Source organism: Ascaphus truei, chromosome 1 (genome assembly GCF_040206685.1).
Source record: "Ascaphus truei isolate aAscTru1 chromosome 1, aAscTru1.hap1, whole genome shotgun sequence".
In the NCBI taxonomy this organism is placed as follows: domain Eukaryota; kingdom Metazoa; phylum Chordata; class Amphibia; order Anura; family Ascaphidae; genus Ascaphus; species Ascaphus truei.
In genome coordinates, this window is record NC_134483.1 from 472,676,447 (window position 1) to 472,701,493 (window position 25,047).

At 40.9% G+C, this 25,047-nt stretch overlaps 1 protein-coding gene across 2 annotated transcripts in view; it reads left to right on the forward strand.

Moving 5' to 3' along the window:
• The first annotated feature begins 10,831 nt into the window (after positions 1-10,831).
• The window catches only part of KCTD8 (potassium channel tetramerization domain containing 8), a 200,302-nt gene continuing 186,086 nt past the window's right edge, over positions 10,832-25,047 (forward strand). The window contains exon 1 of one of the 2 annotated variants that reach the window (XR_012787566.1): positions 10,832-11,849. Coding sequence is in view for 1 of the 2 variants with exons in the window: in XM_075567119.1 (XP_075423234.1) it covers positions 11,051-11,849 (799 nt within the window). In the remaining variant the exon portion in view is untranslated. The remainder of the gene's footprint in view (positions 11,850-25,047) is intronic. The other variant, XM_075567119.1, reaches the window with a different exon arrangement.

A 25,047-nucleotide genomic window follows, 5' to 3' on the forward strand; every position in this document is an offset into this window, starting at 1 on the left:
GATAGACTATTCTCATAGGCTTGTAAGTCACTACAGCAATATCCCTGTTAAAGACAACAAATAATACAATGTTATTAACAAATATTAGACAATGAATAGTGCTTGAATATTTACAATTCATTTATAAAATCCCCAGTGGTGAGGTAGGGACATGGTTTGCACATGTGGTATCCAGGAATAGATACTAGCCACTTCAAAGTACAGTGTATGTATTCATATTTTCGACAGTTTAGCTGGATACATCACTCCTCAGTGTAATGTTGCTACAGTACATTGTTATTTTCCCTTGGCTTCCCACCCTGTTGCCCTGGCAACCCCCCCCCCCCCAGCCCTTCTTAGTTAATTGAGCTGTTCCTTCCTCCCTCTGCTAGTTGGCATAGCCTGACTGTATTTCCAGTTTTATCCAGGCTAGCATGCTTTCTTTTATATCCAGCAGCCATCTTGGAGCAGTCACCTCACCCACTTCTCTGGTAAAAGCTATTGTAATTTACATGTAACTGTGTTTTCCCCCCTCTCTGGGAGATTTTGCCATTACACGGTGTGGTGTGGTGCATACCTGCTGGCTTACAGTAGATCTGGGGTAGTAACTGATTCTTTCTCACAGTGACAGCACCTCCATCTCTTGCAGGCTCCAGGGATGTGGGGACAATCCTTGCAGGAGAACTTATTTCCCCTCCCCCTGATGGATTGCAGTCTCAGTCTAGAAGATATCTTTGATTAGGATCACTTTATTTAGTACACTGGCCGATGGAACAGCATACACAGCATACTTCACTTCGTGGGCTTCACCCTCAGGATGTACCCTGGACCTCCACTCCAGGCCAAGGGTCCCTGAAGCAGTCCTTGCTCTTCCCTTACTCCCTGGTGGAGTAAGGGGTATAGTCTCCCATCCACTCCCCTATGGGAGGGAATACAGATAGGCAGAGCCCTGCACAATTGTTAAGGTAGACCAGCCTCTCTCATGGAGGAAGAGGCACTGACTAAATTTAACAGTGCAGCACCTTAAGTACAAGGGAAGTAGGTACCAGGTCTGAATCCATGATTGGACACACACAGGCCTAGTCCCACCGCCTCCACTGCTACTCAAGAAACTACTGTGAGTGGGGAAAACCCATGATAACTCCTGGCAGGCCTGCTTTTATCAGGACTTAGTGCCAGGGAGGGCAGACTTCGTAGCCAAGGAAACCAGCTTGGCAACATACATATCCCTGATACATAGCTATCCCTGATACTAAGCTACCCTTATTACCTAGCATTATCCCACTTGACTTCGTAGTGCCCTTTCCTCTCCATTACTCCCATGCCCCAGTGTTTTTCCTCAGTACCCTTTTCCTTTGTATTTGTATTGTTGTTGCCTAAAATAAACACTTCAGCAAATAAGAAGTTTCCCTTGCTTGGTATATGGGATTGAGTTAAACTGTCTGTCTCTACTCACTTGCCACAGTGAGCTTGAGTCAGAACACAAACCATATCCCTACCTCACAACTGGGGATTGACTGTAAATATTAAAGCACATTCATTGTCTAATACTTGTTAATAAAATTGTATTATTTTTTATCTTTAATGGGGATTTTGCTGCAGTGACTTACAAGCCTATGAGAATATTCTATCACTATTACCGTACCAGGTTACTTATGTCCTGTGACCATTTGGTCATTTGATGTTCCTTTGTCTACACTGTGGATGAGTGCAAGCAAAAGGGACCTTTCTGTGACCCCTTTGGGGATCATGGTTGTATATATGTGTAATAGTTATCCCTTCTGCACCACCAGTCTTTGATGTTAATACCATTCCATATTGATACTAAGGTTGAGCGGTCTGTATATTTTGTAGCAACTGTAAATAACCATATAATACTTTGGATTATATTGGGGTTTGTTATTGTGTTATCCTTTTATCTCAATTAACACATTTGTATGAAATTAATTTTCCATACACTGATGACTTCTATTCTTAGACTCATTAGCGTTACTATAAATTCTGAGCTTTATGAGATTCCTGTTAGCTCCTTTTGCCCCTTATCCCATTACTCACTTTTTAATTACTGTTCATATTCGAATACAGTGATGCATGTTTTAATTGATTTAGTAAATGTTATTTACAAAAGTGGTGTGCAACTAAGTGAGTTCTTTGGCAGGGTACACCACTCTGTACCCTTCCGTGTTTTCTTATATTCACTCATCAATTCACAGTTTTGCCCCCACCATTTATCACTAATATTACCCATTTATTACTCAGTTTAATTTGTTGTGGACCTCTAGTTGATGATCAATTTTTTTTTTCTTATAACAAGCTATATTTATGTAGCCAGGACCGATAGCTTGCGCACCAAGATGGATAAGGTCCGCAGCTCATCGTAGGATTAGGCCAGTGGATCTTTTCCTTCCTAGGCAACAGTTAAGGCACACGACAGATCAGGCAACTACCCATCTCTTGTAGCCTTCCACCTTGATAGTTGCAAAGAGGGCAAACTCCCTCCTGGGTCTTTAGAGTTTGGACTCCTCCAGTGAGATCATAGATTTGATCGTTCTCTTGTGAAGTAGTCTCCATTGTTGAAAAAGCAAGGCAGCCCTGCATACACGACTGTAGCTGTTGAGGTTCTCATGCATTTGGCTTTTCACATCCTCTTTGACCGTTTGGACACACCCAGATCCTCCCCCTGGTTAATGTGATAGTCCACTCTTGTCATGTGTGTAGTGTCATATTTACTGGACTTAATTGGTCCAACAGTTAGATACTGTATTTCTGAGTAGTGCCCAGATTCACAGGGGAAATCAAAAAATAATAACATTTTATTAAATCTACATAGATATTAAAAACACATATACATTATTAAAAATCCCTATTATGTGGAGTGGTGATAGTGTTTTGTCATAATTCAATCGGTGTATTACCATATGTAAAACAATATCTTGACTTTCTGAATCACAGCTATATATACGGTCTCTTAACCAAAACCAATGAATATTGCAGGTCTGTACACATATGTTAATCACAGCATGATCACTCGGAGGTGAGGCATAGACAAAATGTGTACAATAGGCTTAAACGCAGGGAGCATATATTGGAGTAATGTGGGGCAAATTATGCATCAAACAGAGAAAACAACCGTGTAGATATATGTCAAAGCTGATGTTATCATGCATAAATGGTGCATGTATATCACAAGGTGAAGGTTATACATATATCTCTGCACCACTTCGTTTGTATATTGAGCCCTCAGGTTCTCTCAGCAGAATCAGTGCTGTGTATAATTGTTCAGTATATTGAACCAGTGTAATGCATTTGAATACACATAAATAGGGGATACTCCGTGGTTGTAGGGTGATCTATTATGCTATAATTAAACCCGTAAGTACCCGTAAGTACCCGTAACCCGCAAGTACAGCTCCTATATCAGAGAGTGATATATCTACTGCAGTAAGTGTGGTTTGACCCATGTCAGCCAAGTCATGTAAGAAGGCTGGCTGCCGTGTATGCTGCGTGAATGGATACAAGCCTTGTTTCAGTGAAGTCACGTGAAACGTGCGTCGGGACGTGAGGCGTCACAGCCGTGACGTCAGTGGGTGGCGACTTTCTGTAACCGGCACCAGCAGCAGCAGGCTTGTATCCATTCACGCAGCATACACGGCAGCCAGCCTTCTTACATGACTTGGCTGACATGGGTCAAACCACACTTACTGCAGTAGATATATCACTCTCTGATATAGGAGCTGTACTTGCGGGTTACGGGTACTTACGGGTACTTACGGGTTTAATTATAGCATAATAGATCACCCTACAACCACGGAGTATCCCCTATTTATGTGTATTCAAATGCATTACACTGGTTCAATATACTGAACAATTATACACAGCACTGATTCTGCTGAGAGAACCTGAGGGCTCAATATACAAACGAAGTGGTGCAGAGATATATGTATAACCTTCACCTTGTGATATACATGCACCATTTATGCATGATAACATCAGCTTTGACATATATCTACACGGTTGTTTTCTCTGTTTGATGCATAATTTGCCCCACATTACTCCAATATATGCTCCCTGCGTTTAAGCCTATTGTACACATTTTGTCTATGCCTCACCTCCGAGTGATCATGCTGTGATTAACATATGTGTACACACCTGCAATATTCATTGGTTTTGGTCAAGAGACCGTATATATAGCTGTGATTCAGAAAGTCAAGATATTGTTTTACATATGGTAATACACCGATTGAATTATGACAAAACACTATCACCACTCCACATAATAGGGATTTTTAATAATGTATATGTGTTTTTAATATCTATGTAGATTTAATAAAATTTTATTATTTTTTGATTTCCCCTGTGAATCTCGGCACTACTCAGAAATACAGTATCTAACTGTTGGACCAAATAAGTCCAGTAAATATGACACTACACACATGACAAGAGTCTGCTACCTAGAAGGGTTTCTTTTCTGATCAAACTCTTTGATCACCACCGATACTATTGTATTTAATACCCTTATAGCACCTGTCATTTATAATTACATTGTTCATATCATTTAAGGTGACAGCGGTCTATTTCACTTATTTAATGTGATAGTCCAATCAGTTTTTTTATTCAGTACAGCAGAAGTCAGCCAGACTATTCAGCCCTTCTTTAGGGATAAGGTCTTGCAGGCCTCATCCAGATTCTTATCCCTGGTAGTGCTCAGGATAACACACACACACACACACTCCCACTCCTCAAGGGGAGGGGAGACAGACTCACTCACTTCTGGGAAAGTGTCAGAATAAACCCAGAGAATGGGCTTGTAGCCCCACCACATAACAGGGCAGGTCTGGATACTAACAGGCATCACATGTCCTGCATGTAATACAGCTAGTATCCTCCCCCACACTAACACTCTCTGGCTGTTGCTACGCCTGCCCTTAGATACAGCAAATGCATCTATTAGGGATATGTCCGGATACCAAAGATGGCTGCCAACAGGAAGTGACCCCTCGCCCTCACTGAAGCTACCGTCGCTATCTTGCTTCCTGGCAATTCCTGCTCCTCACTTCCTGACAGGAAGTAAGCCTCGTTTTGGCCCTCATTGCCAGCAGCTGCTTCTGGCCTTTAAATAGCAGGCAGTTGATCCCTATCAGTGCTCGTGCTAAGTCTGGATACCTTGTCTTGTCTGAGCTCTCTCTTGCCTTTCATTTACCTGCTGCCTGCCTCGACCTCGGAACTGGACCTGATTACTCCTGCATCTCAAGCCTCAGTTCCCAGGCCAAAGTCGGTGTAGTACTCCCTACCTCTGCCCTGCGGGTTCGTATCCTGTATTGCAGTCAGCAACGTTACAGTATCTAAGGCTGAAAAAGCACACAAGACCTTTCTGAAGGAATTAACCCATCCACTGCCTGCACCTAACAGGGCTTATACTGATAGGGCCCAGGAAAATAAGTAGCGTCCGGGAGGCTATGCTACATTTATTTTTCTCAATTTACATTTCTTCATAGTATAAACTGTGATGTTACATAATTCGTTTCCCAAAGCAGTAAATATTTTAATCCAGTTCATAGCAAGTTTGGAAATCTAAATAGATTCATTTTTCAGCCTACTAAAATTGCACATTGTTTTTCCGAAGTAATAAAGTTGAAAAGCTTCTATGCTATCAGTAATGGTACATTGCAAACCTAACCTAATAAAATCATATTCTCAGCCAATAACCAGGGTATAAGAAAAAAAAAGTACATACTTTAGAGGAAAATGCACTCATGTGAGAAATTGAAAATAGTTCATTAAAATATAACCTTTATTTATGTACAATTAAGATTTATGTTCACTTGTAAATGTTAATAAAACAATTAATAAGAAAACAATATCATGCCCATGAGTTTAATTAAAAGGGGAGAATCTGTGTGTGTGGGTAAATGGAAAGTTGTTGCTTGCAATTCAATTTTCAGTGACTGCTAATTGTATCTCTGTGTTTGGTCTGATTAATCACTTTTAAGTGCAGACACTTTCATAGATTCAGATTCAGTTTGAACCATATATTTGTTGCCTTGGATTCAGATACTCATGTATGTATCTGGTTTTGCTGTGGACTCAATGTTTAAATACATTCAGTTTAAGTATATTGTGGTCATCTTGGCTGTATTCTTGTTGTAGCAATAGTTTAACAAGAAATTCTATAGCTTGTTGGGGTCATACTGTATATTGAATGTGTGAGGCACAGTAAACCTTAGAGAAATAAGATCTCATGAGGTGTTGCCTACACACTCATAGTGCGAGAGAGAGTGCCGAACACAGGTCCATAAGGGAAGATGTTTATAAAGAGAGTTATGAAAATATAGAGACCTTGTGGATAGAATTTAGTAGTGGAGGTTTAAGTAGAAAGAAAATGTTTGTAGGGATATGCTATAAACCACAAAATATCTGTGAGATTCTAGATACTAGTGGTTAGAAATACTTTTGCAAATGGAGAAGGCATAAAAATTAGGTCATATTTGCATAATGGGTGATTTTAATTATCGAGAAATAGACTGGGGCAATGAGATTAGCATTACAATGAAGGGAAACAGGTTTTTGGGGGTGCTTAAAGACAATTACATGTACAAATTATTGAGGAACCAACCAGGAGAAGGACAATACTGGATTTCGCAATATCAAACAATGTACTGTAGACGTAATAAATATTGAAGTCCGGGAACATTTGGGTAACAGTGATCATAACATAGTCTCATTTCAACAAAGACATTAAACTTTAGAAAGGCAGATTTTAATAAACTGAGGACTAATCTACAATGAATACGTTGGGATGATGTTTTTGCAGGGGAAATGTGGAAGATAAAAGGGCATTCTTTGAAACATTGTTAGAAAAGTACACTTACAGTATCAGTTATACTATTGGGTAATAAATATATAAAAAAAACAAGTCTAAATCAACCTAGCTAAATAAACAGGTAGGGAAAGAAATGGAAAAGAAGAGATGTACATTTAGATTCTCAAAGTCAGAAAGAACAGAGGCATCATATCAAAATTACAAAGAGTTTAATAAAAGTTGCGAAAGGGCAATCAAATGAGCAAAAATGGACAATGAAAAAAGGATTGCAACAGAAAGTAAGATTAATCCTAAAAAGTTATTTAAGTTCCTTAATAACAAAAAAAACTAGAAAAGAAAAGACAGGGCCCTTTCAATGTGAGATGGGCAGGTAAATTATTGGAGATAAGGAAAAAGCAGAGGTACTGTATTAAACAAATTATTTGCCTCTGTATTTACCAAGGAGGAATCCATTGCAATAGTAGTGCCGCAGGAGGAAACCACAACCTCTATATTAACAAACAATTGGTTACTGAGGAAAAAGTTCATAGGCGGCTTGATAAAATTAAAGTAAATGAGGCACATGGTCCCAATGGCATACATCAAAGAGTTCATAAGGAGTTAAGTTCAGTAATAGCCAAACCATTACATTTAATATTCCAGAACTCCATTTCCACAGGCTCAGTATCACAAGATTACTAGATTACAACAAGGGAATTACAGACCTGTAAACCTGACATCAATAGTGGGGAAGCTAATTGAAGGTTTAATACGGGATAATATTAAGGAATACCTAATGGTAAACAAAATTATTAGTAATAATCAGCATGGATTTATAAAAGGTAGGTCATGTCAAACTAACCTTATTAGTTTCTTTGATGAGGTAAGTAGGAATTTAGAGCAGCTGATGTGGTCTACTTAGATTTTGGAAAGGTTTTTGATATGTTCCACAAAAGAGGTTAGTGTACAAAATAAAGCAAATTTGACTCGGTAAAAATATTTGCACTTGGATTGAAAACTGGTTGAAGGATAGACAACAGAGAGTGTAATAAATTTACATTTTTCAGGTTGGGTTAAAGTTATGAGTGGAGTAACTCAAGGATCGGTAGTGGGACCCCTGCTCTTTAACTTATTTATTAATGACCTTGAGGTTAGCATAGAGAGCAAAGTCTCCATCTTTGCTGATGACACTAAATTGTGTAAGGTAGAAGAATCAGACTGGAATCAGAAAAAGACTGGAAACTTTGGCAGGTAAATGGCAGATGAGATTTAATACAGATAAATGTAAGATTATACATTTGGGAAAGATGAATAAACAGGCAATTTAAAAATTAAATGGGAATAAATTAGGAGAATCCGTGATGGAGAAGGATTTAGGAATGATTGTAGACAGCAGGCCTAGCAATAGTGCCCAATGTCATGCAGCAGCTGCAAAGGCAACAAGATCTTATCTTACATTAAGCAGAAAATGGATGGAAGGGATGTAGACATAATTATGCTCCACTAAAAAGCATAATAAGACCACTCCTTGAATATGGACAACAGTTTTGGGTACCACTCCATAGAAAATACATTATGGAACTAGAAAAGTGAAGAGAAGAGCCACAAAATTAATAAAGGGGATGGATAATCTGATTTATGAGGAGAGGCTAGCTAAAATATATTTGTTTACATTAAAAAAAAGAGGCATCTACGAGGGGATATAACGAAATACAAATATATTCGGGGGAAATACAAAGAACTTTCAAAAGATCAAATGGCAATTTGCCTGCCAATGGCAGTATAAATGACATGGGGTCATCCCTTAAGGTTGGAGGAAAGGAGATTTCGCCAGCAACACAAGAAAGTTTTCTTTAGAGAAAGGGCAGTTAAAATGTGGAGTTCATTACCCATGGAGACTGTGATGGCAGATACAATAGATATCTTCAAAAAAAGGTTGGACATCTTTTAAGAAAATAAAGTTATTCAGGGATATGGGAGTAATCTGATTGCCTATATTTGGAGTCAGGAAGGATTTTTTCCCCCTTTTGTGATATCATTATATGATAGTTCACTGGGATTTTTTGTTTGCCTTCCTCTGGATCAATATACTGTAAATACTGATATAGGATAAAGTATCTGTAGTTTAAACTTGGCATATTTTGAACTTGATGGAAGTATGTATTTTTTCCACCTCATCTACTATGTAACTATGTAACATTCAGAAGTGTTGCTCCCTCCGCTCTGACTGCATCATGTGATGCTACACACCCTATATTTTTACCTGGAAAGAGTATATTCTAGTAGTTGCTCTCTCAACCAAAGCCATATTTCAGGCTATAGATAAAACTCGCAATACCAATCTCGCCAATCTGAGTGAGGCTAGGAAAAAAATGCTAGCTATTAGAAGCGGTTTTTTTCTTTTTCTTTTAGCAGAGCTACTAGAATTCAGCGCGTTGTCCGAAAATGTGAGTTTGAGCTTTTTTGGTTATTCTGCCCATATTTGCCCAGCTACAATGAAACCGCTTTTTCCTCCTAGTTTGAACATGCAATACAAATATGGACAAGAAAAGCATGCCAATCTGATCGGAAACGGCACTTTAGACATGGATTTGCACAACTCGCTGCTACTAGAAGATCCCCTAAAATGTGCACCTCGCCACATCTAGTGGAGATAGAAGTGATAAGACTATAAATATATGATAGAAGAATACTAAGTGGCGATAGTGAACCTAGAGCAGTTTCTGCCTGACTTCTATTTCTGACATATTCTTAGCCAACTCTAAATAGTAAACTATAATTGTAATTGCATAGCAGTTGTTTATCTACAATAAAGGGTTCCTCGTGTTCTGTATTTTATGTGCATTCTTTCTTGAAGTAGCATTGATGACTCAAAAGAAAATAATTCAAATGGAATTTGAGGAAGCGACAACAGCGAAACGCGTTGAGTCGGAAGCACCCTGCTGATGCCACTCCCCTGTACTGGTCTCCACCTGAGGTCCCCTCCATTTGGTGAATTCACCCACGCCGCGATACCGGAAACGAAACGCCGGCAAACCGGAAGTGACGCGACGGGAGACTCGAGCAGAGGGGGTGAGAATTGGGAGTCAGAGTTCGCTTTTCCTATGTGTCCAGCACATTTGTTATTGATGTAAGCATACACCTATAAGGTTTTTTAGTGATTAAAAGTTTTTATTTTTTATGGTACACACTATGTTTGGCTTTCCGTTTTCTCATATATATACGGCTGCCATTACATCATTCTGAGGGACATCCTACTACCCCCAAGAACCCTGAGATACAGAGAGAGGGAAGATCTTCAAGAATACACCATAACACTCATTACCCACCTGAGTTTGGGTTACATGCCTGTTTATTGCAGAAAGAATGTGAGTTCTGAATTTATAAAATTCCACTAATTTGGAGATACATCTATAAGAGACTGTGTTGCACTATTGTATCTATTTTTATTCCACATATCCATCACTGAATGAGTTGCGCTCCCCTTCAATTTCCACACGTTCCAGCAATAAGGATTTCTTTGGACCATCCTTCCAAGAGTTTTTGAGCAGCATTTTTTCATATATCACTTATTGCACTTATTTGCACTGAATTGGCATATTATTGTATATTTATTATTTTCACTATCACTGTCTAAGTCACATTATAATAGTCACTGTGATCACCTCCTTAGAGCGCTGTTAGAAATTTTCTTTCAAATGGAATTAACATCTACTGTTTAACCATCTAAAGTGCAATCCTAAAAATGTGAAACTTCATTTAAGGTATATCTGTTGATGAAAAAAAAAAAAGAGACAACAACATACTGTACAATAACAACCTCTTGCAGTTACCCAAACTCATGCATCTATATATTATTAGAGTATTGCAGCCTACAAGTAAAATGAAGTAAAATATTAATTCCTGTGAAGCATATTTATTTCAGCAGATCGTGTTGAGATGATTGCATTCTGCTCTGAAAAGATGATGTACATAGCAACTGCCCCTTTAAGCGACAGATGTGAAAAAGTTCCTGAAGCCCAGCCAGCAGCCAGAGTGACGTCAGCGCCGTTTCCTCCACACTCAGTGCTGCAGCTGCTGCTGTCCCTGCTCCTGGTGCTGATAGTTGCTCAGCTGTGGGTCTGATTTAAAGTCACTGCCCTGTTCTGTCTTGTGTCCTTTGATGTAGTCCTCGGGTTCAAGAAACGAGCCCACAAATACAGCACTAGAAAGCTGCTTGTGTCCTCCTTTCCCCCTTCCAACCATCAAGTTTTCTTCTTTTTATTTGGAAATATGGCTCTAAAAGATACCATCCTTCCTATCAGCGAGATGTCTTTTCCCTTCCCGGACGTGGTGGAACTGAATGTAGGAGGACAAGTGTATGTCACAAAGCATTCCACTCTCACCAGCGTTCCGGAGAGCACTTTGCATACTATGTTTTCTAGGAACAATGTGAAGGAGCTGCCTCGGGACAACAGATCCCGGTTCTTTATAGATCGCGATGGCTTCCTCTTCAGGTATGTCCTGGACTATCTGCGAGACAAGCAGCTGTCTCTGCCCGATCACTTCCCCGAAAAGGAAAGACTCTTGAGGGAGGCTGAGTACTTTCAGCTCCACGATCTAGTGAAGATGCTGGCACCCAAGGTTACCAAACAGAGCTCCATGAATGACGAAGGCTGCCAAAGTGATATAGAAGAAAACTCCCAGAGCAGTGACCTGATCAGGACTGCAGCACTCGATAAGAAATCGGGCTTTATCACGATAGGCTACAGAGGCTCCTATACAATGGTAAGGGATAACCAAGCTGATGCCAAATTCAGGAGGGTCGCCAGGATTATGGTTTGTGGCAGGATAGCTCTAGCCAAAGAAGTTTTTGGAGAAACTTTGAATGAGAGTAGAGATCCAGACCGCCCACCAGAAAAGTATACCTCCCGGTTCTACCTGAAATTCACCTACCTGGAGCAAGCTTTTGACCGTCTCTCAGAAACTGGATTTCACATGGTAGCCTGCAATTCAACTGGAACAGCAGCTTTCGTAAACCAATACAGAGAAGACAAAATCTGGAGCAGCTACACCGAGTACATATTTTTCAGTAAGTTACTTTTTTCCATTGTCTCTCTGAATTACAATACATATCTAATCCTAGTTAAATCAGATTGGTTCTGTTTTTATTTGATACATTAGTAAGGAATACATATACTGTATCAGATTAGATATCCTGGACAGATTTTCAACTCATAAAAACAGGGTCACTTTATTTTGAGAGAAAGTCCCTATTTAAACAAGATTATATAGCATTTAGGATCTTTCATTATTTGCTCGTGAGCTTGAGTGAAATGTTTTCATATGGAATAATTTCCAACACATCAATCCACATACACCACAATGAACTAATTTTATTTAAACCCTACCATGTTTCTGATATCCAGAGTAACTAATTCAACCTGTGCAAATCCAAATAGTATAAAACCTAACATAGTATTAACAGTAATGTCATATTTAGTTAACTAAAGCACGGTTCTCCTTGCCAATTTAATACAGCAACTTGAGATGTTTCAGTTAATACTTCAAACGTTAGACTTATTACTATTAAAGAGAACATCCCTTATTCATCTCATCTGCTGGAAGCATATCTTTTATCATTTGTCAAATGGCTGCTCCAGGTGCATCAATATACTGTCCTTTTATTTTTCTGATAAATAAAAAAGAAAATAAGAACACTGCTGTTGTTATGTTTAAAGATTTCCACATTTGTTTTGTACCTGCACTAAGAGATTAATCATTTAGTATCATTGCTACATTTCCTTCCATGCTCATTATCAACAAAGTCAACAGACTCCATCTGGTAAAATCATCAAAAAGAATAAGACAGTAATCAAAATGTGAGAAAAGATACAGTAATATACTGTACTGTATGCAGTTTCTTTGAAGATAAATACACCCATGAGAAACACATATTGTTAAATGTTAGAATCTGACATATCCCCACAGTAATAATATGAAATAGTGGTTTCTTATTGTTGTATTCATGGCATCTCATCTAACTATTTCTTTTCAACATTTGTATTGTGCTGGATATTAAGCCAACATTTGCTGTTAAACCAAACGTTATAAATGTTCACTTCGTTTATAATATAGGACAATGGCCCCCCGAGTAATTAGGTTTAATGGTAACTGAGCTGTAAAAAAACAGGAGAATACTTCAGAGAGATTTTCTGTCAGAGACTGCAGTCGCCTTGAAACCTTTTAATGTGATTCCAAGCTTGCTGGGGAGGCTGTGACCGAAGTGATAATTTCATAGGGTATTTGGAAGTGCTGTGATTCTCTATGTTCACAGTTTATGTACAAGAGGAAAAATGTACCACTCAACAATCTACATCTGCAGTTATAAAGTAGCAATAACTAACATAATGCTCAGATGGATAAGTGCAAAGGGAAATGCTTTGGGAATAAAATGGTTGTGACTGAGAGCAGTGCTAAGTATCAGGATGGATTAATAGCTGGCCAGTGGCTTAACCTGAATCTTAATACAGGCAACATGAAAAGGCAACTACTGTAGTATGAGGCACTATTTCTTAAAATGTTTATCTTACAGTAAATACAGTATACTGTAGTTGAATCTACTGCTCCAGCACTACTTTATTTGATAGCTCCTATATGTCAGAGGAGAAATATACATTACTGCACTGTACAGTACTTCTCATCCTTCTTTCTCTATTATGTTTGCTCAGCACAAAGGTTCCCATGATAATACCCTTTTTGCCTTCACTTAAAAGGCATGTATGAATATTATGGATACAAGTGATTTGATTGCAGCCAATTCATTAATAATTGGATTTATGAGTGGTAGAGCAAATAACCTATAAATAGCCACTACGAGACATTTGATGTAGCTGTAGTATATAGAACATTTCTGGTAACCTTTATGAGTGTGGTCTTGTTGTCTGGGACAGTTTGTGTTTTCTCTAGAGCGGTCATGGAATTAATGCATGTGCTGTTTTTAGTGCTCCACTTTGAAATTCAATGACATGTTGATAATTGCATAATACTTATATTAGTATGTTGTTATTTTATTAATCATGTTTGCAGTGTTCTTTTACTGTACTGTATGTCATTATTTTGAAAATGTTATCTGTTGTTGATGACTCTAGGAGTTCTGCCACAGACAGCAATTGTAATTTAGGAATAGAGTTCCAGCACTTTACCATGTAATTACTGTAAAAATAAGTTGGTGTATCACACTTAATTTACAGATATATTTACAGTAACTGCACATATATATATATATATATATATATATATATATATATATAGATATATAGATATAGATATATATATGAGTAATGAATAGACAATACCGTTCTGTGGTTAACAAAATGCTTTTGTTTGTGCGAGCTTTCGAGATTCACTGATCTCTTCTTCCAGCGATGTTACATTGAATAAAGCAGGCAAGGGGTTTACTCAAAAACAGTGCATCTTGGAATCTTGGAATGTGGCTAGAGCCCCCCCCCCCCCCCCCACCTGTGTAGTGTGCGATTTATGACTTGAGGTGTTAAATAGGCCCTGAATGTGTGTGTGTGTGTGTGTGTGTCTGTGTAGGTATGTATGTAAATATAAATAAATAAAGAGCCCACAGTGTATACAGCGCTTTACAAAAGGTGTGTGTGGAGTGGGTGTGTATATCAATGGGGTGTAAATGTGACAGGGTGTTGCATTACTAAAAGTGTGTGTAGATACTACAGTATGTGGTCCCTATTGGTATATAGGGATGGAATTACATAGAGTATTTGTATGCGTAGGAGACAGCTGTGTGTGCATACATATAGCACAGTATGTATAGACATGGCCTTTAGCACCCAAAATATTATATATATATATATATATATATATATATATATATATATATATATTATACACACACACTGTGTATTTTCATCATATCTTATATATTTGTCACTCAATCCCCTTGAACATTTGCACAATTGTAGGTCTGATATTTAGATTAATACTATATGAGAAGCACAATGTAGCCAATCAACTGATGTTAACTTAATTGTTGTCAATGTATTTTGTCAACAAGTACCAGAGACAGTGTTAGGTCCATGTTCATAACATATCACAATTACAGGGGCAAGTGATTGAACAGGTACAGACAGTCCTGACCCTGGTTGGAGACAAAGTGAGATTATTATTGCAACGATAACTCTTTTGAATTGGTAAACTTGAGAATTGTCTCCCCAAAGGGTTAATTGAAGATGTCAGTTATAGATGTTTCCTTAATTAGTACTGCCTACTTTCCTTCTAGTAATGTCCCCTGATGCCCAATGTCTGCCTGTGTAAACCTGACTGTGATTTTTCTTAGTTATGTATCCCTTGATGTAGTAATTGTGTATCATTATGTGATTATTATTTGTAATAATATAGGGATTCATTGTCTCTTTCTTCCTTGATATCCCCTAAAAATAGGTTGACTTACACAAATAATGTGGAATCCTTTGATATCTGTCAGAAAGATACATAGTTGCAGTCGGAGCACTACGTCTGTCTGAGGTCTCATATTTCTGAATAAATGCTTTTTAATAATCTCATAAAATATAACCTAGGAAAGCATTTTGAGACTGGCTGTATTATATGGATGTTTTGTTTGATATTAGATCTATCTGCCTTTTGTATTATGATAATGTTTTCTAAAACAACTAAAGCGTGTTCCCTTACTCAGTGCCCTTTGCTGATGACATGTAAATTGTGACATCAGTACAGTACAGTAGCGGCCGCCTTTAATCTCCTTTGGCCGTTTCCCTGCGATTTTTGAAATCGCTGGCAGATGCGGCATGTTTTCAGCCGTTTTCAGCGCCGCGGGCGCTTTCAATGTTAAGCGCCATTAGCGCTATCTAGTCAATGCGGCCGACACGGGGGGGAAAGCGAGAGAAACGGAAAACATCCCCGATTTTTTTTCGGGGATGTTGGAGGTTAAAAGGGGCAGCGGCTGTATATTATATGATATAATTATATAATATAATTAGTGATGACATCATGATTTGCAATACTAGATACCTGTAAATGTTTTGAGGCAAGATAAGGTTCCAAGTTTATGCTAATGAGCCAGGTTTCACTTCTGATGACTCAGTATCTGTATATACCTGAAGAAGTGTGGTTGTTCCCCCCCAAAAAACGTTGTGCACTCTGTTTTTGCACTTAAATGTGAGAATAAATGTAGCAAACTATTGCTCTTTGAAGTGGCATAATAACCTAGTGTGGCAGTTGATATTCCAGTACCCTGACGTAAACTAAATGTGGCAGGACTCTCGTCACAGCCAGTAAGGGGGAACCTAATTAGGTAACGACTTAAGATACAAATGGAAGAGTGATCGAGATGACTGGCGCTCTACTGACAGGACAAAGATCGGGAACTCACCAGATCAGGGAAAGTAAAAAATCTTTATTCGCTTACATAAAACAAAGAAGGACAATACTCCTCCTCCAGGATTTTTTACTTTCCCTGATCTGGTGAGTTCACGATCTTTGTCCTGTCAGTAGAGCGGCAGTCATCTCGATCACTCTTCCATTTTTGTCCTATTATGGATCGACGGACGCCACCGGGGAAATCAAGATGTGAGCAATCATCCTCTCACCAGTTATGTGGAAGGAGCGGCTAAGCGGTGACGTCTAGTAAGCGTGTGGCTCCACACCGCAGCTGGTTGGGAGAGACGGGGGAAGGAGAAGCTATTTATGGGGTTACACAGCTCGGTGGGATCCACTCACCTTCCTGTAAGTGCCTCGTTCATCATTACTCTCTTTGATTTTGAATAGAGATGAGCGAACTATTCGCCGAGAGTCACACTGGCCACAAATGAGCAATTCCTTTCAGCAGCGGATATTCGCGGCTCCGTCTCAAAAATGCACATTCACTTTTTCTTAGTTAGATATTCGCAATCATATTCAAATGCATATATATTTGAATTTGAAATCATATTTTTACTATTCGTTTTGGGAGGAGTATAAATTAGGGTGCAGCCTCAGATCGAAACAATTATGTTCTTAAGTTTGACTTGGTGTGGGTTACTTACTGCTGTGCTGCTGATATTGCTGCTGTAGTACTAGACTAGTGCAGTGCGCTCAAAGATTTGATTAAATAATATAATTTTATTTACATAAAACTTGTAGCATTTAATGTGGCTGTTATGATCCCTGTCTGTATCCACTCCCTGGCCTGGTGTGGGGTCTACTGTACTGTCTGTATCTCTTGTCTACTACATTAAAAAGCAGTATATTATTAATAATAATAACAACAACAGAGTACACACACAGGAAGTAGTAGTGCGAGTGACCAATTCTGGATACCCATTAAGGTTGAAACATGTCTGTGAATGGTTTCTCTGGCTTTGCATCTGATTCCCATGCTGTGCTTTAAAGCTGTGTTAACAGCGAGCATTAGCTTATATGGGCTCCATGTAAAAATGGTTTTTCAGAAAAAAGGTGATGCATTGTGTGCTCATTTGCATGTAATTTCCCAGAATCCCTTGCTGCTGTGGAAGCACTTTACAGTGGCGGCCGCCTTTAACCTAATGTGCCTGCCACCGCGGGGATTTTAAAACCGCAGAGGCGCGCGGCTTCTTTTCGGCCGGTTTCCCGCGCCTCGGGCGCTTTCAATGATAAGCGCCATTAGCGCTTATCTGATGATGCGGCCGCCGCGTGGGAAACTCCAGAAGAAAAGGAGAAAAGGCCCGGATAAATCCGGGTAAGTGTTAGGTTAAAGGTGGCCGCAACAGTATGCTGGGGATAATGGTGAAAGGCAGGGTTGCAGACATGCCTAAGACATGTGAATGTGTTCACAAGTGATCTTTTTATTTGATATATAGATATCTGCAGTGCTTGTCAAATCACCCAAAAATCTACTCGCCGAACCAAAAAATCTACTCGCCACCTAGTCCCGCCCCCAACCCCGCCCCTAGTCCCGCCCCCAACCCCGCCCCTAGTCCCGCCCCCAACCCCGCTTTTAAAAAAATACATAAATAAAATAAATTGAATAAATTCCTAGTAAGAACATTCATTTTTGACATAAGTTTATTTATTGTATTACATTATACTACAATTAATCCTTGTTACGTGTGTGTGTATGTGTGTGTAAATGTCGGATCTAGAAAAAAAAGCCAAATATGAATGACTAGTTTCCTGCACCCCTTAACCAGTGTCTGGACGCCTCGCTTCACAATATTTAAAGCAGCAATCCCGCATGGGATCTTACCTGATACTCAATATCCAGGTACCCTCATTCCCGCAATGTTATACATTGGAGGGGAGGTGTTCCCTATCTGTCTTCTGGGTTAGGGGGGATTCCGATGTCTCCCGTGTGAAGCTTGAGTCAGATCTGGAAGAAATACAGTATAGGTTATTTCGGTGTAGTAGAGGGCATTTAAGATATATATATATATATATATATATATAGGGTAAATAAGATATCCAGATGCAGAATGTGAGACAGAGAGAGTGTGGGGGAGAGACAGAGAGAGTGTGGGGGAGAGACAGAGAGAGTGTGGGGGAGAGACAGAGAGGGTGTGGGGGAGAGACAGAGAGGGTGGGGGGGAGAGACAGAGAGGGTGGGGGGGAGAGACAGAGAGGGTGGGGGGGAGAGACAGAGAGGGTGGGGGGGAGAGACAGAGAGGGTGGGGGGGAGAGACAGAGAGGGTGGGGGGGGAGAGACAGAGAGGGTGGGGGGGAGAGACAGAGAGGGTGGGGGGGGGAGAGACAGAGAGGGTGGGGGGGAGAGACAGAGAGGGTGGGGGGGGGGAGAGACAGAGAGGGTGGGGGGGAGAGACAGAGAGGGTGGGGGGGGGAGACAGAGAGGGTGGGGGGGGAGAGACAGAGAGGGTGAGGGGGAGAGACAGAGAGGGTGGGGGGGAGAGACAGAGAGGGTGGGGGGAGAGACAGAGAGGGTGGGGGGAGAGACAGAGAGGGTGGGGGGGAGAGACAGAGAGGGTGGGGGGGAGAGACAGAGAGGGTGGGGGGAGAGACAGAGAGGGTGTGGGGGAGAGACAGAGAGGGTGTGGGGGAGAGACAGAGAGGGTGTGGGGGAGAGACAGAGAGAGTGTGGGGGAGAGACAGAGAGAGTGTGGGAGAGAGACAGAGAGGGTGAGGGGGGGAGACAGAGAGGGTGTGGGGGAGAGACAGAGAGGGTGTGGGGGAGAGACACAGAGGGTGTGGGGGAGAGACATAGAGGGTGTGGGGGAGATACAGAGAGGGTGTGGGGGAGAGACAAAGAGGGTGTGGGGGAGAGACAGAGAGGGTGTGGGGGAGAGACAGAGAGGGTGTGGGGGAGAGACAGAGAGAGAGGAGGGGAGAGAGAAGGGGGGAGAGAGAGGGGGGGAAAGAGAGGGGGGGGAGAGAGAGGGGGAGGAGAAAGAGGGGGGAGACACACACACAGAGAGAGGGGGTGGGTGACTGACTGGGTGAGTGGGTAGGTGACTGGGTAGGTGACTTAGGTGACTGGGTGGGTGGGTGGGTAGGTGACTGGGTGGGTAGGTGACTGACTGACTAGGTAGGTAGGTAGGTGACTGACTGAATTAGGTAGGTGGGTGACTGGGCGGGTGACTGGGCGGGTGACTTGACTGGGTACTTGTGGTGTCACATATACACTCTCCCCCAACACACACACATTCTCTCTCCTCCCCCCCCCACCCCTCCCCCCACACACACACACTCTCTCTCTCTCCCCCTCCAGACTGGTGGGGGAGTGACTGGGGTGTGGGGGTGTGCGGTGACTGGGTTGAGGGGGGGAGGGTGACTGACACCAGGGCCCCTGTGGGAGTGGAGGGGAGTCTGTGCTTTCCTGGGGCCTGTGATGCAGTCTGGTGTTGCAGTTTGTCTCAGACCCCTGTCCTCAGTCACTTACCCCTGTAGCCCGATTGGGTTGTGTCTCCTCTGTGTCCCCTGGTCACACTCAGCCTCCTCTGGGACTTTCTCCAACCTCGCTGCTCTGTTCCTGGCCCGGTGCCAACAGCCTCGCGCCAAAATGTTGCGCCGCCCGGCTTTCCTTCCACCGCAGCGCTTCTAGACTTCACAATCTCCTCTGCTGCTGACGGGATATCAGCAACCCCCAGGTCCCCATCCTCGAGCACAGGATCCACGCCAGCCCGGCCCACAATTTACCCCGCCCGCCACTGCAGCACAACACAGACTCCACATCAAAAAACACGCTGGAGGGGGGGGAGAAACACCCCGCTGCTACCTCCCGTGCGGGCAGGGGGTGCGCCGGAGGGGGGGGGGGAGAAACACCCCGCTACTACCTCCCGTGCGGGCAGCGGGTGCTCCGGAGGGGGGGGGGAGAAACAGCCCGCTACTACCTCCCGTGCGGGCAGGGGGTGCGCCGGAGGGGGGGGAGAAACACCCCGCTACTACCTCCCGTGCGGGCAGCGGGTGCTCCGGAGGGGGGAGGGGGGAGAAGCAGCCCGCTACTACCTCCCGTGCGGGCAGCGGGTGCGCCAGGGACCGAATATATCAGTGTATATTTAAACTGCATTAAAGTCCCCCCACCTCAAGCATTTGTCCGAACTCCAAACTCCTCCATAACTGGATCAGTGCAGTTCTTGTAAGTTACAGGAGCTCCCAATTATATAGGAGGATATATAGAGGAGGAGGAGCAGCAGCAGCAGCAGATGTGCGCACTTCTCCCTCTCCCCACCTGTGCAGAGAAGGAAGGGGGGTTGAAGTCCTGGCAACTCCATTCCTCGTCACAGCCAATCAGATATTTTTTTTTTTTTCCCAAGCAGGGTATTTTTATTTTTTCCGAGCAGGGGATTTTTTTTTTTTTTTGCAGAGCAGGGGAAAAGTTACTGGCCAAGAGCCAATATCCGATCGCAGCTGGCGAGTTGGCGACCGGGTTTGTCGAGCACTGGATATCTGTATATGTGTATATATATATATATATATATATATATATATATATATATATATATATATATATATATATGCAAAAAAGTGAAATCAGAGTGGTTTCTCTGGTTTTGCATATAATCCATGCTATGCTTAAAAGCTATGTTAACAGCGAGCATTAGTTTATAAGGGATCCATGTAAAAATGGTTTTCAGGCAAAAGGTGACATGGGGATCTCATTTAAATGGCATTTCCCAGAATCCCTTGTTGCAGTGGAAGCACTGTATGCTAGGTGATAATGGTGAAAGGCAGGGTTGCAGACCTGTCTAAGACATGTGAATGTGCTCACAAGTGATCTTTTTATTTGCTTTATGCTATACGGTAGAGGTTTCTTGTCGCCCTTTTTCACCCACCATAACTTAAAGTGTGTGTATATGTGTATATGTGTATATGTGTATATGTGTATATGTGTATATGTGTATATGTGTATATGTGTATATGTGTATATATGTATATATGTATATATGTATATATATATATATATATATATATATATATATAACAAACAAAGAATAGACTGCGCTCCTCAGGTGTAAAATCAGACTAATTACCAAATGATTGTATTAAATGGATATAGCAAAGGTGAATGGCAAAAGTGAATGCAACAGTATTATGGATGATTGACTCACACTAATAAAAATACATGCAATATGTTATAATAAAATGCTGAGTGCCAATGTTTAAAAAGCTGCTGTAAACACAAATATATGCCAGTGAACAATACAAATATAATAAAATGGCATGTGTTGGTAGTTATGACTACTGCACTAATGAATCCCTCCTGAATGATACTAAATGAATGATGAATGGAAAAATACAGAAAAAATGACACTAAGTGTGTCAAAGATAAAAATAAAAATAAAAAATGTGAAAAATGTAAAAATATATCAACCAAACCAAGGGTCCATGCTAGGATCTGGCTGCTCTCATCAAGGACCAACGAACTCCCAGAAATCTGTGAACAACAAGAAAAGAAAGCGCCCGATCCTAGTGCAGCATGAAAAAATACAATTTAATAAAAATGAATATGAATAAAACCAACAAATGCGAACTCACAAACACAGGATAAATAAATGCATATAATGAGTATACTCATTCGCCAACCGCCCACGTTGTGCCTTGGATGGCGCGCCCTCTCTCTGTCTGGGTTTTCTCAGCTCTGCTGAACCGACATCCAGCAGGGGATACAGGAAAAAGCTCACCACAATGTGACCCGGAAGTCCTCCACAATGTTAGTGTATCCGGATATGAGGTCTGTAGTCCGTGACCCCGCGATGCAGGGGCTGATCAGAGAAGTCTCTCTGCACTCCCAAAGGCAGTCCGTAATGAGGTGGGCAGTGAGGATAGAGTCAAAATATATATCACAGTGTGACAGCAGCTAAAAAACGCTCTTCTCTACGCGTTTCTTCACATAAAGTGATTTTATCAGGATGTCCTCACTGCCCACCTCATTACGGACTGCCTTTGGGAGTGCAGAGAGACTTCTCTGATCAGCCCCTGCATCGCGGGGTCACGGACTACAGACCTCATATCCGGATACACTAACATTGTGGAGGACTTCCGGGTCACATTGTGGTGAGCTTTTTCCTGTATCCCCTGCTGGATGTCGGTTCAGCAGAGCTGAGAAAACCCAGACAGAGAGAGGGCGCGCCATCCAAGGCACAACGTGGGCGGTTGGCGAATGAGTATACTCATTATATGCATTTATTTATCCTGTGTTTGTGAGTTCGCATTTGTTGGTTTTATTCATATTCATTTTTATTAAATTGTATTTTTTCATGCTGCACTAGGATCGGGCGCTTTCTTTTCTTGTTGTTCATATATATATATATATATATATATATATATATATATATATATATATATATATATATATATATATATATATATATATATATATGTGTGTCTGAGATAGGCCTGGAGGAGATTTTGCTTGTGTGTGTGATATATTGTGCCACAGTTTACTAGTAACCGTATATAGTTTGTTAATACTGTTAAGTAACTGTCTGTAACTGTTATAAATCTACCACTCTTCAGTGTCCACAAACACCATTCCAGAACTCCACCCCACTGTTTAATATCACAGTGTATAACTACTACTAACTATACCACTAGCAGTGGTAAAATTTATAATAAAATTAATTGGACGACATTACCAAGTTATGTTGTGTAACAGCTAATGCCTACTGTTAAATTCTATATATTCATGTCATCTATCAGCACTTTTAAAGTGATCCTTTATGATTTCCTTTACAATAAATCAGCACTTATGCTGCATAACTGAGACTAAAATACAGTGCAGCATTTTTCTTATATACTTTTACACTACTTGGCATTTGAAAAGTGTATTCCAAGTTGGGAAACCAGAAGGCTTCCATAAAAGAAATGTGATATTCTTGGGGTGATTCATTTATTTTAGTAAGATTGCTCCATAAACAATAATCTGCCACACATTTATTTTATTCTCAAGAGTTCAGCACATTTTTATATAACCTTAATGCTAAGCAAGAGAAGTATATGTTCAATACCTTTTTCAAGATCTTTGCTGTTTTACCAGCCAATTCACTAAGAATTATAAATGCATGATAGTGCATTACTGACCTAATTTGTTAGTGTTTGTCGATAATGATGGAGATTTGGTGCAGTTGTTGTTCTTGCAATTTCCTACATAATCACTAACTATATGCTTCAAAATAGCAAACATTTTCTTACCATAGGTTATTATATTAATAATCATTATTGCACCATTTCACAGCAAAGTGATTTAACCTCTTCAATTTTATAACTACCAATGCGGTGTAAATGAATGTCTTCAAGAACTCTGCAGCACCAGATGGGTAAAAATAAAATACAACCCTCCAGCAATACACACACTATATAATAAAACATTCTAACACAAACTTTTATCATAATAAACTTTTACTATTCAATGATTACGATTGGGTAAACTCTCTGGGAATGCCAGGCTTACAGGCACCCATGGGGGAAGAAGGATCATTTTAGTCCTTTCGGGGATGTTCGAGTATGTACTGTATTAACTCTTTAGTAGTGCACAAAGAACAGCTAATCATTCCTAGTTGGACACTTTGTCTACTACATGTTTAATATGGTAAAATGTAATACAATGTTTATGTAATGCACATTTTAACACCTACTACACGTTACCTATGGTCATGGGCTACCTGGCAAATTTTTGCCTGCAGGGAAAGCTCAACCTACTGGCCCAAGAATAAGCCAGCCCACACCTTACACAGACGCACTCACACCACATACATGTACCATACACAGACACGCACCATACATAGATGCACGCACAATACACACATGCATGCCATACATAATACAATGAGAAAGTTCTGAACACATACAAAAGCAGAATAAACACACATTGACACCACACACCAGGGATGGAAATTTCACGGACGTGCACACCTAAATGTTTGTCAAGGAGTAATGGCGTCCCAAAACATTGCATCGTTGATTTGAATTTTTATTTAAGTGCTTGAATAAAATGTCTTTTTTTTTTTTTTTTTAATACTGTGCTGTGGACAGCCCCAATTTTGTTGGTATGTTTGTATTGTGATAGAAACCAGGAAGTTGTAATAAATGCGATATATAGGGCTCCCATGATACTGTACAGCTGCTATCCTGTTTAGTCTGGAAAGTGCAGCTACAGAATGCATGTAGTCCATCCCACAGTTTCGCAGGTGCTGGTGCTGAGGGATGAGAAATCCAGGCCAGAGATTGTCTGCTGCCTGGTTTCTCTAACCTGGCGAGCTAAGTGGGAAGCAGGTATGTAAATCTGGGTTCCTTCTCTCTCTGGCGAGCTAAGTGGGAAGCAGGTATGTAAATCTGGGTTCCTTCTCTCTCTGGCGAGCTAAGTGGGAAGCAGGTATGTAAATCTGGGTTCCTTCTCTCTCTGGCAAGCTAAGTGGGAAGCAGGTATGTAAATCTGGTGTCTCTCTCTCTTTTTCTCTTTCTCAGAAAGGGGAGAACCTTTACCCCTGAAAGGGTAAATCATTCTTATCTTATGTTTACTTTTATAGTCTGTCACTTTATTTTGTTGGAAGTGGGCAAGCCGCCCAATTCTGTCAGGGAAATCCTTTGTTTAGTTATCTCTCAGTTCAGCAGGGTTTGGTTTTTATATTTGTACCAAGTGAGTGGGACGGAATAAAGTGTGTTGTACCAAGTGAGTGGGACGGAATAAAGCCGGCAAAAGCCTGGTAAAGGAACATTGTCGTACGTCTCATCTATCCATGCACCCTAAAATACTGTTCTAGTGGGCTCAGACAGACAGCAGAGCCCCTCAGGAAGCCGTCTGTCACAGTATCTCCTATCTATCTATATCTACACACTATCCA